General features: G+C 41.5%; 1 protein-coding gene across 9 annotated transcripts in view; it reads right to left on the bottom strand.

The window, feature by feature from the left end:
* The window catches only part of eps15 (epidermal growth factor receptor pathway substrate 15), a 22,738-nt gene extending 6,830 nt beyond the window's left edge, over positions 1–15,908 (bottom strand). The window contains exons 1-22 of one of the 9 annotated variants that reach the window (XM_086088202.1): positions 15,806–15,908; positions 11,997–12,038; positions 11,221–11,310; positions 11,092–11,139; positions 10,888–10,983; positions 10,707–10,769; positions 10,402–10,527; positions 10,090–10,149; positions 8,879–9,109; positions 8,507–8,652; positions 7,786–7,942; positions 6,560–6,642; positions 4,801–4,873; positions 2,862–3,068; positions 2,498–2,695; positions 2,022–2,426; positions 1,862–1,942; positions 1,456–1,621; positions 1,333–1,377; positions 775–1,181; positions 638–707; positions 489–553 (exon numbers count right to left, since the gene is read on the bottom strand). In XM_086088202.1, coding sequence (XP_085944328.1) covers positions 489–553; positions 638–707; positions 775–1,181; positions 1,333–1,377; positions 1,456–1,621; positions 1,862–1,942; positions 2,022–2,426; positions 2,498–2,695; positions 2,862–3,068; positions 4,801–4,873; positions 6,560–6,642; positions 7,786–7,942; positions 8,507–8,652; positions 8,879–9,109; positions 10,090–10,149; positions 10,402–10,527; positions 10,707–10,769; positions 10,888–10,983; positions 11,092–11,139; positions 11,221–11,310; positions 11,997–12,038; positions 15,806–15,832 — 2,886 coding nt within the window. In that variant the 5' untranslated portion in view covers positions 15,833–15,908. Of the gene's footprint in view, positions 1–488; positions 554–637; positions 708–774; positions 1,182–1,332; positions 1,378–1,455; positions 1,622–1,861; positions 1,943–2,021; positions 2,427–2,497; positions 2,696–2,861; positions 3,069–4,800; positions 4,874–6,559; positions 6,643–7,785; positions 7,943–8,506; positions 8,653–8,878; positions 9,110–10,089; positions 10,150–10,401; positions 10,528–10,706; positions 10,770–10,887; positions 10,984–11,091; positions 11,140–11,220; positions 11,311–11,996; positions 12,039–14,967; positions 15,765–15,805 lie in introns of those variants that run through there. The other 8 variants (XM_086088197.1, XM_086088198.1, XM_086088201.1 and 5 more) reach the window with 8 other exon arrangements.

The following is a 15,908-nucleotide window of genomic DNA, read 5'->3' as shown; positions in this document are numbered from 1 at the left end:
CAAGTAACAATACTAAAATGCTAAAGGCATAAACATATTCTTACTAATCTGTAAAAAACAAACAAGTTCTATTAATAAAGTTCTTCTTTGAATATTTTTTGCTTCAATGTGTGTATCTCCAAGCACGCATGGCACCACACTGCCCTTAAGAGGCCAATACAAGCACAGCAGGAAGAGCATGCATTTATTTGTATTTGGTTTTTTTTAACAAACATAGTAAAATAATAATAATAAATAATATATTAAAATAATAGCAATAATATATTAAAATAATAGCAATCTATTATTTATCATCCATCCTTATTATTCCAATTTTAAATATATAATTATTTTTATACTGTTACTATGGTGATTTATTTTCTGGTTGCTTTTTTGAGGTTCACTTTAAGCTAAGTTTTGGTAGTTTGAATATACTGTATATGCATCCCACTGGACATCCACTAAAGTTTCTCAAGAGGCACAATCACTATGCTGAAAATAAATATTACCTTGGTGAGAGCACTGAAATCAGCAAAGCCGAACGATTCATTCCCAAACACAGCAGCAAATGGATCTATAATGACAAAGAGCACACTAACATTAGCAACATAATGCTGTCAGATATACACATGGGATAGCTGCATATGAAAAGTCCGACCTGGGTCCGAGCTGGCGCTCACTGTGGTACCACCTGGCGCGAAAGGGTCATTGGTTGCTGCAGTATCCTTCTAAGAAGAATAAACGTTAAACTAAAGTAACACGAGTTAGACTATCAATGTCTTAGAGTGGACTTACCAATGCCAGAGCCGCGTTGGGCGGAGAGGTGCTAAATGGATCTGTCCCTGTGTACTGAGAACCAAATGGATCTTCCTCACCAGTGGCGTTCACCGTGTGAGGGAACGGCTCCGATTTAGCCGTGTCTTTTCCCGTAGAGCTGAACGGATCTGCAGCTATTGCGGCCGAATTTGTTGGCTGGCAGGCGAAAGGGTCCGGTTCTGCCGCCGCCGCCGCTGCTGCTGGTGCAGGATCGTTGCGCTTGGCCGCGAACAGGTCTGGCTCTGGCGCGTCAGCAGTGTTACCAAACGGGTCGGCGGAGCCAGCAAAAGGGTCGTCTGAGGAAAAATGGCTGCTGGAGGTTTGCGTGAAGAAATTGTCCGTTGTGAAAGGGTCTGACCCTTTGAAAGGATCTCCTCCAAAAGGGTCTGATGGGACAAAAAAGTTGACTTAGTTGTAGTGACTTAGTAATTAGTAGTAAAGTTTGGACAAAAATGTGGGAAAAAATACCTCAAACCATAATAATGCATGCCAGAGACTTAAGCTCAATTAAATTGGCGTTTGCTTTCTTAAACTTACCCGCAGCGTCCGCTTTTCCAAACAGGTCATCTTTAAACGGATCGTCTAGAAAACAAATGCACATTTTCAAACCAGCGGAATCAGAAAACAGCTGAAACGCGTTGTCGATCTGATGGGGCTCACGCTCTGTAAACGGGTCCGAGTGGAAGAAGTCCATCTCGGGCAGAGATGGCTGGCTGGTAGGAGCCGGTGCGGTGCGAGGAGGAAGCGCTTGTGCTGGTAATGAGGACGAGATGACTTCTGAGGAGGCTGCAGCTTCCTGTTTGACCTCGGGTTCTGGTGATGACACCTGTTGAAAAGTGTGAAAAGTGCTCACTCGGGTTGACAGCCAAATTCACAAATCATAACTTCAAGATATTGAGGCCGTTGTGTTCTCTTTTCATTTCTATATAACTTAAATGAGTCAATGACGCCCTCTGTTGGTTGCTACTGACATGGGCGATAAGTTACAAATCAATTGCACTATTAAACATTAAATTTAAGACACAATAAATGAATTTATAATCACTAATGAGTGAGCAGTCTTTACCTTTAGTGGGCTTGTTTTAGGTGACTCTGCTGCATCATCTTGGGCATCTGAGGAAACGTCAGGTGAAGGGCTATTGTGTTCCTGGACATGTCACAGAAGAAGGCAAGTTCATTAAAACCGATTAAATTCAGACCGTTCAATTATGCTTGATGTTTCATACATTTACAGTTTTCTCCTGTGTCTTGGGAAGCGTTGGCAGATTTGTGTACGTCTCAGAGGAGGCAAAGCTAGTGTAAAGGTCATCCAAAGCATCAGGCTTCACCTTTTCGTCTTCTGGAGTCTTGGGGCGCTCGTCCTCCTCCTCTTCCTTCACTCCTTTCTTTGTTTCTTCTGAGAGTTCTTTTTGAGGGTATGAGGCAGCAGCTGGTTCTTCTTCCGTTTTTTCTTTAAGTTGGTCCTCCTGGAAGAGGTCCTGCTGGAAAGGGTCCCTGTGATGGAGCTCTGGCGTGGCTCCTGACGATCCATTGACCATGACGGGAGAGTCGTCTTCCAAAGCTCTCTTCCAGCTCAGCTGGGCTGCCATCGACCTCTCCTCCACCTGAAGGTCGTTCAGTTTGTGTTGGACCTGAACAGCAGAATGGACAGAACGTTAAAAGCGAGTGTGAGAAAAGGCAGGTTGCGAAGTTTCAATCTGACCTGTGCAACTTGTGTGAAGGAGTCGCGCACAGACTCCTGCAGAGGTGTGAGTTGCTCCTGTGCCGCTTGAACCTTCTCCTGCAGCTTCCTGCTCTCCTCCTGCAGCGCTAGAAGCTCCTCTCGAGCCTGGACCAGCTCCTCCTCGTACTGACAGATCCTCTGCTCCTGCTCTTCATGCTCAGACTGCAGCGACGTAATCTGACAAAGTAAATGTGGGTGGGGTTTTCACGTTAATAGACATTGGGCATATCATAGCAATCAAAACCTCAACCAAAGTGCACATTTACCTTTGATCATCATTAAAATATGCTCAAAAACATACGTTACGCCAATGATTGCTAGGCTTGTAATAACATTTTGTAACCTGGTTGTTTTGAGGGGGGTGACAAAAGCCTTCTGCCAAACCCACCAGTTGGCTCTCTTGGCTGGTCTGCTGGCGTATGTGGGCCAGCTGCTCCTCCAGTGAACCCTTCTGTTGGTCCAGCTCTTCCAAAGCCTCCTGCACCTTCTGACGCTGAGTCTGAAGCTGCTGCAATGCCTCGCTTTCCCTTGCCACCTCACTCTGCAGGTCCTGTGGAAAACAACGTTTTCATTTTCAAGTATGTAACTATAGAGGCAACTCTGGCCCATATACGCCCACTGATCCCTGTATGTGTGTTTATAAGGAAATTAGGGCCACCATTAGACTTCACTAAATCACGCGTGTTTGGTGGTTACGTAAGAATTTCCAGGATCCGCATGGTGGGGGTGTCAAAAGTGTGGACAGGAGAATTGCTGCACCTTAAAAGTGAGTAAGCCAGGCGCATAAAGACATGAATTAAGTGCAAATGAGAGAATATGCCCCAAAGTGAACGTGACATTGTAAAAAGTATTTTGTGAAACTGACGACTAGACACAATTTATGTGGCCACGATAACTCTTTGATTATCAAATTAAATTATTTTGATAACTGATTAATTGTTAAGACATCTGTTTCCATTTAAACTTGTCTAAATTCTTGCAAATTAAGCCTTTCAACAGTTATTCTCAGATTTCTGTTGAATCGAAATTAAACTGCTTTTACTTGGAGAACATGCTCGCCTATTTTCTGAAATGTTACAGAACAAACCAATAACTGAATCTTAATTTGTTTGTGCACTTTCAGCACTGTCAATTTGAAATAATGTCCCGTTTTTAATATAGTGTTTGAATTTATTTTTTTGATTCATCAATTAACAAACAAATTTACCGGTATTATTAAAATAATCGACTAGCAATCGCAATACCACGGCTTACAAAACAGCTCAGTTAAACTTCAGTTGACACTTGTTGATGTGACTCATCTGCAGAGCGGAAGTGGCAACAGCGACTTTCACACCGACTTTCATCATATGACATTTTCATATGAATCAACTAATGGAAAGTGAAGCCATACACAGCTAAATGTATGTGTTTTTAAAAAAAAGGAAAAATCAGCTTTATGTAAGTGCTTCTCATTTCAAAATTATCTTTAGAAAAATAATGTTGTTTCAGTGCAAGTGAAAATAACACCCCTCTTTTCACAGGGATAGTGATTGAGCCCTGCGGTGAAAAGCAAAAATCTGCAAGTAACCAAAAAAGCTTTATACACTTCTATTTATTAGACATGTTTTATGGTCTGGCTGTAAGAAGCTCCTCCCCCTCAGTCCAAGATAGATGGCAAACCTCAGTGGATGGGTTACCCCAAATCAGCAAATTTGCTAATGCCGAACAACAAATATGTGGGGGTTCCGTATGTCTGATTCAACTGGTATGTTTCCAGAAATGACAATTTTAGCTAACCACGCATATTTTACAATTCAAATGCTGCTTCACCAGAAATATATTATCATGAGCTGTAAGTTATGTGGGTGTTATGTGCAGGCATCAGGTCATCAATGACTGTGTGGAAATAGAAAGAGTGCAGTGAAAAAAGCCAAACAAGCTATATAAGATCAACATCAATAGTGAAGTCCCTCGAGAAGACTTCCACATCTTGGACTGAAATAACCAACTGGCCCTTTAAGCCATTATCGCCCAAAATAGTGCTCACTTCTGAGGCATTCCGACACACCCACACAAGGACACCAGTCTCTTGGACTCCGTTGTTGTTCACAAAACATCTCAGGTAGCTCATGTGCTATTTCACTATTTATTATTTCAACAAAAGTAAAACGACACGGTCCACTGCCTAAAATGTTACCCTAAAATGGCACACGGCAGAAACAAGTATTGCAAGTTCCAACGGTTAGACTGTCAATATCACCATTTTAAACCTAAACAGTTAGCCACTAAATTGGTCTTACCTGGACCTCGTTGCTGCGCTCGCTGATGGCCACCTCCTTCTCCTTGATCTCTTCTTCCACCGTGGTTTTCTCCCTGGCGTTCCAGCACAACAGAAAGCAACATTTAACCACTGAGGACAAAGAAGGTATCATTCCAAGACCGCAAGGCCACAGCCAGTCGTCGGCTGATCTCCCGTCAGATCGGTCCTCAACCACAACCATTTTCGATTGGAATGAAATTGCGGATCAAGTCAGACTCAGACGCTGCGATAAAGCAGAGAAAGTGAGCTTGTGCTTGATCTGTCAAGTAAGTGGGAGAGGAGAGGTGAGAAGCAGATGGCTGGCGTGAGAGAGGAGGAGAGGAAGGACCAACCTACATCCTTCTCTTGCTGCTTGAACGCCTCGAACAGTGATTCATCAATGCATAATTACAGTAAAGTGAGAGTAGTACAGTGATTTCATATTCTAAAATGAGGACAATGTAGATGTTCATCCTCATACTGACAACTGTTTCTATTATTTCGCTATCTCATGTAGCCAACATTTACTGTACTGTACTCAAATTTAGAGATTTTCAATACCACTTTTTTTTCAGACAGATACCATAACGAATACATAACAATATATTCTTCTAATTTCTAGTTCCTGACTGTAAAATGACCACAAGAGGGCAGCCGATCGTGAGTACTGATACCTTTGGATAAGATCAGGTATTAGCCAGACACTTATACCTGGTATCGGTACTCGCCCATCCATACTCAAATTAATACAGCTTTGACAGATTCAATGAACTGAGTATTAACATCTTGGTAAGCAATTTTGAGTGATTGTACTGGATCCCTTTGAACTTTGATTTCTAGGGTATCTTTCATATCAGAATAGTTTCTACCGGCAGACCTACGGACACAATCATCTTCACCACAACACTGCTCCTAACTTTGCCAGCAAGCTGAATTCTCGCTGTCACAAATACTACAAGAATCCATCTTGTGCTGCTCCCGCTGATATGTTCGCAACCAACCGTTTTTAGGTTGGACCAATAAGGCGTTGTTTAGGGCGGGACAATGGGACATGCAGCTGTGACGAAACCAGGAAGCGCCGACGCCGGGGGAAACAAACAAACCTAACAGACGAATGGACGCTACAATTAATTCTGTTCTCGCAGAATTACTTACCGTTTCTTTGTTGAATGTTGAACAGCGAGAGGTGCTTCATGCATTTTTATCTAATAAAGATGTTCCTGTTTTCTTCCCCCCCTAAGACGAGACTGAAGACATTTTCATCCGTTGCCGTGATTGGTCAAAACAAACGTGCACAAGATGCCGCATCGTCCAATCAGCTCGAAGTATTGTACAAAATGTCCCGCCTTTCCCGAGCAAATCACCGTGGAGCTGTCCCAGATTGATAATGCAAAGAACTCCCTTGGGTGAATCACAATTATCAATCTGGCTATTGTCATGTTACACTGCTCCAAGAAATTGCAAAGTCAGTGCTTCTCAATAATTTTTTGTCACACCCCAAGGATGAAGAAAATATTTTACGCTCCCCATCTCTTTCCCACGACTACAAATACTGTCATTCACCTCTGCTTTCGCATTAGTAAGTCATTATTGTGGACAACACTGCACTCTGGTGGTCAGAGTAGATCATGCAGTCAGTGAAACACTACGGTTCCTATGGTAGGGGAGGCAACACATTTTCATTTTTGAAAGAAATAATTTGACAGCACTGAAATGTCTCAAAAACACAACCTGCATGACTTTTACCAAACAAATCGTACCTTTGTAGTTCGACAATTTCGTTACTGAGCGAGTCCAGCTCCTTGATGGCAGAGAAGTCGGCTGCCAGGTTGGCCATATTGTTCTGGAGCAAAGGAAGCACAGAGATGAGTTAGATGAATGAAGGCAAGGAGCCAACAAATGAGAACATGGACTCTAATATTACATAACAACGAGCAAGTCACATAACTCCACAAACAAACGAACAACAGTTACAGTGCACTGATGAGCTCACTGATGAAGAAAAGTTGCACAAGAAAAATCATGAGTGAATGGAGTGATTCTGTAATGTGTATCTAATCTAACCAGATATGGGGCCAAAAAACAAATACAAAGTATAAACTGCAATTTCCACATTTAAGCTAAATTTATATTGATTTCTGGGAACGACCATGTAGAAGGTGGGGGAAAAAAAGACAAAACGAAGTGGCTCATACAGAAGAATGAATGAGCGCAACTCACTCAGGGGGGGCGGTTCCATCCGCATGAGAAGGGGGCAGAGTAAAAAATGTGAAGTGCAGAAAGAGAGGGGTAAAAAAAAAAACGTTGCAATGACAGCAAAGAAAAGACAAGCCATAAATAAGTACAAGCAAAGCAGGAGAAATACTGAATAATGCACAGTTTTAGCAAATGTACCCAAATGGGAACATGCTGTATCATTGAGCAGCATACAGAGCCACTCGGTTCTGACTCTCAAAGGTTTTGATGTCATGGTTCGAAAGTGGGGGTCGTCAACCTTTTGCAATATATGCGTCCTGGGAAAGCTTTGCATAGAATTTTAATAATGATTAACACCTCAGAAGGAACTCACAAAGGCTCAGAATACTAAAGATACAAATGCATCATATATATTACGGCTGGAGGGAAAAAAGGCATCCAACTTGGTTAGGTCAACCACAAAAATTGGTCGAAACTAAAATTTCTATCATTTCAGAATTGTAAAACTATATTTGCGGCACCCCGGAACCATTGTTTGGCCAATTCTGTGTTTCTGCATGACATTTGTTGCCATGGACGCACTTTTCCCGACAACAAATGTCCATGAAGATGGCAATGCCTACAGTTTGGGGTCATTTAAAACTGTTAGAAAGGTACTGTGAAGCTGAAAGAACATTTTTTGGGCTATTAAACCTGTCAACAAAGGCATGTTTGCTATCTTTCAAAAAGGAATGGAGGGTTTTTAATTGTGGACACCAAAGAATCTTTGAGTGCACTGAGCAGATCTCACCTGTTTAATGTTCAGTCTGTCAGAGGGCGGGATCATCTCCGGTGAAAGGCTCTGCGGAGGGTCCAGACCTCTTGTCAACTTCTGATTGATCAGATGGAGCGCCAGGGCGAACTGCTCTCGGGTCAATTTTCCAATGTCGGCAATGTCACAAAGCTCCCTGAGGGGAGGACGGCACGCGGGTTACACAACAAACTAACGATCAACACCTCAGGGCGCGGCAGATCACAATCGTGTTTGCCGATTGCGACAGGAACCAACAGAGCAGACGCACAGCAGGACAGAAGCTAATTAGGGAAAATCGATAAGCCCTGTGTTTTTCCGGATCTCGACACACAACAGTGTCACTTTTCCATACAAATTAACTTCTTCTTTTTTTCTTTTTTTTTTTTTTGTTTAAAAGAAAAGGTAGGACCTTTTGATCATGACTCCTGTAAATTGGTTAATTTATCTCAGTTTTTTCCTCAAGATGGTGAATGAATGTGTTCATGCATTTTATTTACTTTTTAAAAATTAATTTATCTCATTAAACAATTTGTCACTCAAAGATGAATACAGTTTGTTGAATTTGGGGGACTTTTTGCCCACCTCTGGTCTCCATTAACATTTACAATAAGCTTCTCAATGTTATCGCGCTCTTCTTTAGACTGGTTGCAACTACACATTTTTAGGGGTAGTAAAACTGACAACAGATGAAGATCCAAATTCAAAACGAGTGTCTTACCAGATGCGCGCGAGCGTGGCAGAAGGCAGCCCCGTGGTGAGAAAGATATCTCTGACTTCGGGTCCAGACACCAGCCCGTCCATGTCTGCGTCCGTCTTGCTGAAGAGATCGTCATATTTGGCTTTGTCCGCCGGCGACACCGCCCACTGAGCAGATGCCAAAAAGTGCATTTAGGAAAGCAGCAACTCAAATGATAGAAGTCAGAGCTCAAACTAACTAATGCACACGCAAACGTTAACACCATTTACCTTCACATTCCCTTTGGTCTTGTTCTTTTGAAAAACACACTGCGCTATCCAGTTTGAAATCATTTTAAAGCGTTTGAAACAAAATTAAGCTGTAACGGCCAGGATGGACTGGTAGCGTACTCACAGGGGCGGCTGCTGGCGTCGGGGCAGGAGCTGGGGCGGGTTTGGGGGGGAGGGGCATGGTCTTAGAGCCAGCATGGGAGGCGCGACTCTCTTTGACGGAGGGGGGAGAGGGTAACAAGGGCATCCCGGGAGGCACCGAGGGTTTTTTCCTCTTGGAGGGTGGAACCAGGGGGGGCGGGAGAGACATGGGAACGATTTCTCCTTCCAGGGCTCTGTACACCAGATACATGGCCTGACAGGGCAATTTGGCAATAAAATACAGAAAAGATGGGGAGAATTATTGTTCGAACGTTTCACACATGCAGTCAAATAGTTTCACAACCTGCAAGCAGTTAAAAAGAAAAGCTTTGTTTTTGACGTTGTTGGAAATCACCACAAAATACATTTCTTGACAATAATATGTTCTTCTATGCAGCTCCAAATTGTCTAAATATGGTATTTTGGTTAATATTGCGTTAGTGGAATATAAATTAAGCGGCAAAATCCAGCAGTTTTTATCAATATCAAAAGGCGGCCATTTTGCCACTAGCTGTTGAGTGAAAATGACATCACAGTTGTTCAGGTCTCAGGTAACAACCAATCACAGCTCAGCTTCAGAAAACAAGTGAGCTGTGATTGGTCGTTGCGTGAGCCCTGAGCAACTGTGATGTCATCTTCGGTCGCCAGCAAGTGGCAAAATGGCCGCCCCATGAGATGGATGAAAACGGCCAGATTTTGCTTTATAACTCATATTCCACAAATGTAATATTATTCAGAAGGTCATGTTTAGACTAGTGAGGTCAAATATAACATATGACTGTCAAGAAATATTTAAGGTTGACTTTCCTTTTAAGTTTCTGTCAGTGGAATTGCGCAACCAGTTACCATGCAAACAAAATGCCGGTTTCAGTTCACACCAGAAGTAACGCCCATAGTTTGGTGGGAAATGTGAAAGTTGAGTCCAAGTCAATTAATCAATGAAGTCATTGATATTTTTTGACGCAGTAAACATTTAGTATTTTACCAAACAGGACAGGACAACAAATAAAACCAAAGGATTAAAAATACAGCTCGGGATTGAACCGTTGAACAGTGAAATCAACCGCACTCTCACGTTGTCCATCAAAACACAGCATTATTCTCTTTACAATTTCTCAAACTGCTCTTGTTTTGGATGTCTAATGCGACATTGACCAGATCTGCGGGAGTGTTCGATAAGTCTTCACTTCTTACCACTGAGAATTCATCTTTGTCCAACATGCCGTCCCTGTCGATGTCACTGAGCTCCCACACCTTCAAAACAAAGAAAGATCCATTTAAAATGACGCGTCACGACAAACTGTGTATTTTTTCACTTCCTCAAAAACCTCGTCTCACCAAACGCGAGTCAAGGCAACACATCCTTTTTACTCGCTGAATCGTGTTGGTTCGTTTGCTGATGTTTTGACCCATCAAATGACTAAATTGCTCTACTTCCAAAAGAACATTTCCCAAGTGGAGTTACTACAACAATACATGAAAACAGCGCGGCAGGCAGCTCATTACCCGGCCCAAAATGTCAAATGGCAGTTTGGAGTTGAGCAGGATAGGTTTGACTTTGTCTCCTGTCAGCATCGCCCCGACTGGGCCAAGGCTGTCAAAGATGCAGTCGAACTTCAACTTCTCTTCAGGCTAAAAGAACAACAAAAGAAAAAAATATATTTAAAAAAAGATATATGAATTGTATGACTAAATAGCTTAAAAAAATACTTTTTTTTTTTTTTTTATATATATATACCGTAATCTTATATAGGATCTCATTAGATTGTATTTTGTGGCTACTGAAATGACATCAGCTGAAAAGGCATCACCTTGACAACCCAGTGAAGATCATTGCTTAACCCCCCTGCTAACAGCGGGCTGCTTGTGTCCTGCTGGGGAAAAATACAACTCGTGTTATCATTTCACGTACGATGAATAATTATGAACGCGGCAACATGTTCTGGATCATATGGACGTGAATTTTTGACTGATGCAGAGCAGTTGGCTTACAAATTTGGGGGGCGGGACAGCCACATTAAGGCTCATGAGTGCCACCTCCAGGCCATTCTGAGCACAAGCCACCAAGCGCAGCGCTACAAAAAATTGCTGTGGAAGTAACGTACAACATACAGTCAACGATTTTGTAAAAAAAAATATATATACAAATGCAAAACCCACACAACTTATAATGCGCCTCTCACTATGCTTTTCTACCTGTTTGTTGAGAGAACCCTTCCGTTCTGAATCGGACAGATCCCAAATCTGTGGAGGACATTTCATGCGCCAACATCACACGGTTGTCAAATATCATAGGTGAACATGTTGATTTCAAGATGAACTTACCTTGCCCAGAACCAGGTCAGCCAGGCCCGACCGCTTCAGGAACAGAGCCGCGTCAGCTGCTGCCACTCTCCCGCTACTTCTGGGATCCACCTGCAGGCACACAAAGACGACGTAATCCATTATAAATAAATCATCAAATTCTGCCTGTGGTTTTAATTTTTAGCTAACTGGTTTGCTCCACAACAGTCATAAAAAAACAATATTGGAAATTAAATGTAGTTGTGTTGAAAAAAATGGTGATAACTTTGAGAATGCAACAGCCTAAGGCATTTAAATCAATATTGACAATAAAACCAAAGCTTTATATTCTCCGCAGCATCAGTAGGCAGCCCAATATGACCCATTGGGCAGAGCGCTGCATTATTAATTCATAGTCTGACTTCCTGTACGGGAAGCAATAACTGAAGAGAGGTCACTGCAACATGATCATAGTAAACGAAGCTGCAGTATTTCTGCAGCATGCGCCCACCAGTCACAACATTAGGTACACGTGCGCAATCTAATGAGTTCAATACGAGAGTTGTTAAAAAAAATAATACTTAAAAGAGATATTCTGTTATTTGGTTGTATTAGTGAAACTAACATAAATGTTAAATCAATACCTCAATCAAAATTTTGCAATATCATCAGAAAGACAGACTTTTTCATGAACATTATTAGATTGTGATGATGAGTGTAGAACATCTAATCATCACAATTCAATCATTACTTTATTTATTTTTATTTAGTGTTCTTAATAAAACAGGACTTTTACACTGACAATGAAATTTGCATACCTCTCGATAGTATTTGTCGTAAATGGGATTTCCACTGGAGAGCTGTTGAGGAAGAACAAAACAACATTTATTACAAAATAGATGATGAACTGCGCGAGGGCGGCAAACGGAGGCAGCAGTCAAGAAGCCGCGTCGGTAGAGACCAGCCACTGCCGCGCTCTGCCATCCGGCCCCGGAGGCTACCTGGTTGATCCTGCTGACACTGGCATAGCCACAAAGGTCAAGCCATGCAAGTCTGCGTACACACGGACTGCACAGTGCACACAGTGAAACTGCGAATGGCTCCGTAAATCAATGTTTCCTTTGAGCGCTCTGCCGTTATTTGAATGGAAACCTGTGGCAACTCTACTGTAACTAATACAATACACTCCTCTTAAAAAAAGACCCAGCTCCGCCTCCTCACTTTTTTTTCTTCTTTTTTTTATAAACAGAGTCCACAGAAAAAAGATGCAAGCGATGGTGTGATAATGAATCCATTTAGCTGTCTTGCCATGGTTTTATTTAAAATGAACATGCCATACAGGCTACATTTAATAGGGGTTGGAATCTTTGAATATCTCACGATTCGATTCGATTCCAATTTTTGGGTGTGCGATTCGATTCAGAATCGACTGGGAACGATTTTTGATTCAAAATGATTTGATTGACAAAGATTTTTGCTTCAATTTATAGATGTTCAAGGAATCAAAATGATCTACTCCAGTCGGACTCGCTAATGCTAATTAGTGCTCTACTCGCGGCACAAAAGAACGGCTCCACGCTGCAAAAAAACAACTTTTATTGGAATAACTCGATTGCGACTTTTCCCTTCTACTCTCTAATCATACAACTTAACAGTGTATCAGACCGCGTGGAACCACACTGTCCCTAAGTGGACAAATCAGGTACAACATGAACAGCGCTCCCAATAAAGGCACACACAAACAAAGGGAAGACGGTATAAAATAATTTAAATAAAATCGATTTTGGGACATTTAAAATAGATTCTAAATCGTACTAAATGAGAATCGAATTTTTGGGCACACCCCTAACATTTAAGTTAAACATGTGGCAAGACTGTTAGTAAGTGACTTTCAAAAATACAAAATGATGAAGTTGAGGTCAGGATATAGGCAGTACCATCCATTTTACACTTCACAGCAGATTTCACCTAAGACGTCATATCCTCTCTATACGTTCCCCTTTCAGTATAACTGACCGTCCACAGCTGGGCCCAAGAAGAGGAAGACAGTCAGCACTTCCTTTGTCTTATAGCCAATGTGTTGATGTTCTCTAAAAAGGAGCAGGTGCAGCGAGGAACAACATAACAGCTTGCGTAATGAACGCCTTACACAACTTGCCAAAATCACTCCATAATGGCAAAGATCTGCTGGATCTCTCAGTGCTGTTAGTTTGACCACTTAACATTTAACATTCGCAAGTAGCAACTGTCAATTGGCAGTTGGATAAGCGGGCGCACACACTTATCTCTCTATGGCAAAGCCTGTTTGTTTGTTTTTCACACAATAGTGTGCCTGGAACTAATTGTGGCTGCAAACACAGTAATCATTGTGCGTACACTTGATCTTGACTGAGCTGTCAATGATGTCCACAACTCCAGAATACTTCACAACACATTGTCAGAGGCGAACGATTTGAAATGATAGTAATAATAATATAATCACATTTCCCCCGCTCAATATTGTGATTATTTTTTTCAAGGTCCTCTTCCCTTGTATTTTTTTAAACAAACACAAGCGGTATCAGATTTATTATAGATCAATGTTTTGGTCTTTTAGGTTAGGCTTATGCTAAAGGAAAATGAACCGTGAAGATAGTTTTATTTATTGACTTCAATTACAGTTGTTATGAAACACTGAAAAATGCATTCATAAACAATAGGGGTGTTAGAAAAAATCGATTCGGCAATATATCGCGATATTACAGCGCGCAATTCTCGAATCGATTCAATATGCCGGCGAATCGATTTTTAAACATCAATATTCAACAAAACATCTTACTTAGGGTTAGGATTCGCACATTAAGCATGGATGAATGTTATATTAATGGAACATTAAGCCTTAATATTTTATTTCAGTGCTGTTCAAACATGAAACAGACTGCAACCTGAATTTTCAGATAAATGCATTTTCATACAAAACTTAACTTGTACATGTACACTGTAACTCATTAGTATTTTCTAAATTTGAGTAAAATAATAATACATTTTTAAAAAATCGCAATTATCAATTTATAGATTCGCATCGGGATTAATCTGTATCGAATCGAATCGTGACCTATGAATCGTGACACGAATCCAATCGCCAGGTACTAGGCAATTCACACCCCTAATAAACAATATCAGATTTATTATAAATCAATGATTTTGGTCTTTTTTACCCTTCTAAATTAGTCTTATGCTAAAGGAAAATTAACCATGAAGATAGTTTTATTTATCGATTTCAACTACTACTAAACATTCTTTGACAACTTCCCAAAATTCAACCAAACTAGTGGAACGAAAACAGTCAAATGCGATTAAAACGAGAATGTAAACAAATCTCTGGCTTTCACTTCAACTTTTCATGTTTTGTGAAACTATATGTAAACATTGTGGACTGCACTTTTTAGGTTGGATAAAAAGTAAAGTTATTAAGTAAAAGCAAAGCCTACTTACCGACCCATGTTGATATGAATTTGATTAATAGCTCAGCCCTACACATATAAAGATTATTTTGATTATAATTATTTGTTAGTGATATTTATTGGGCAATAACTTAAGTTGCACATTCATCAAAAATTTTTAATCAGAAGTTACTCACAGTACCCTAACCCAATTAGTGAGTACTTTTCTTCAAGTCCTTATTTGGATGATTACTAATTGAGAAATATTATTCTTACGTATCAATCAATGCACATTCCACAAAAATTAACGAATACAACAAACATATAAGAACATTTAATCATTACAAACCAAGTACAGTACGAGTACCTTCACTCAACCTTTTGTGAACATGACTGCAAACAGTCACAGATTGTTTTCTGGCGACCCAGACAACAAAATTGCTCGCAGCAATGAACCCACTCAAGTGGTCACACACCCAGCTCTTGAGTGTTGTTAGGGGCAACAGCGGCTCGGGTAACACCTCGTAGTGACACCTGCAACATAACTTTTTGACAGCTCAGGTGCTTTGCATTCAAAGCCCACTCAAATGTCAAAAGGCGCCAAATCGGGGATGTTGTGTTTACTCCCGATTGTAAGAAAAAAAAACGACGCTTTGCTAAAACAAAGCTCAAAAGTGGATCTTTATCAATTATCGCCTGACGTTGTCTCTCTTTGTACTTCTATAACGTCAGCGGACGTTGACTGTCCACTGTCCAGAAAAATGACAGGACAGGACAGCCCCAGCACAGCCACACATGTCACGTAAGCACAAGCAAGAAATATGCAATGAAAACAAGTCGCTAGTCTGCCACAAATGGGCCTTTTCAAACACAAGCTTCTCAAGATGATGCCGCGTATCGTAAACGTCGTAAAGCGGATCCAAAACGACCCGAAACACTGCACACAAACTAGCTGTTAGCTAGCAGGCTAGCTAGCTAGCTACGCCCTTACGCAGTCCCCAAAGAGATTAGGCACAAACTTTTCCCAGTCACAAGCAAAGCACTGTAAACTTCCCCTCGGAAAAAAAAGAGCAAAACAATCGATGCGAGGCTGCGGTTTCGTCCGCCAGAGTCCTCAACAGCTACCGGACGGTTTCCGAACGGAGGAGACGACGGACACGAAGCGCTGCCTGTCGTCACAAGAACAGTTTGGACGAGATTGTTACCTGAGTCAGAGTCAGAGAGGCGGCCATAGTCTTTCTGCTTCCCACTGCTGCCTTCACGCCGCGCTGTTGCCTACACACACGCACCGCACACGCGCACACGCAC

This window comes from Leptonotus elevatus, chromosome 11 (assembly GCF_054856555.1).
Source record: "Leptonotus elevatus isolate MCC_2025b chromosome 11, RoL_Lele_1.0, whole genome shotgun sequence".
NCBI lineage: Eukaryota > Metazoa > Chordata > Actinopteri > Syngnathiformes > Syngnathidae > Leptonotus > Leptonotus elevatus.
This window is presented reverse-complemented; position numbering and strand designations above follow the sequence as displayed.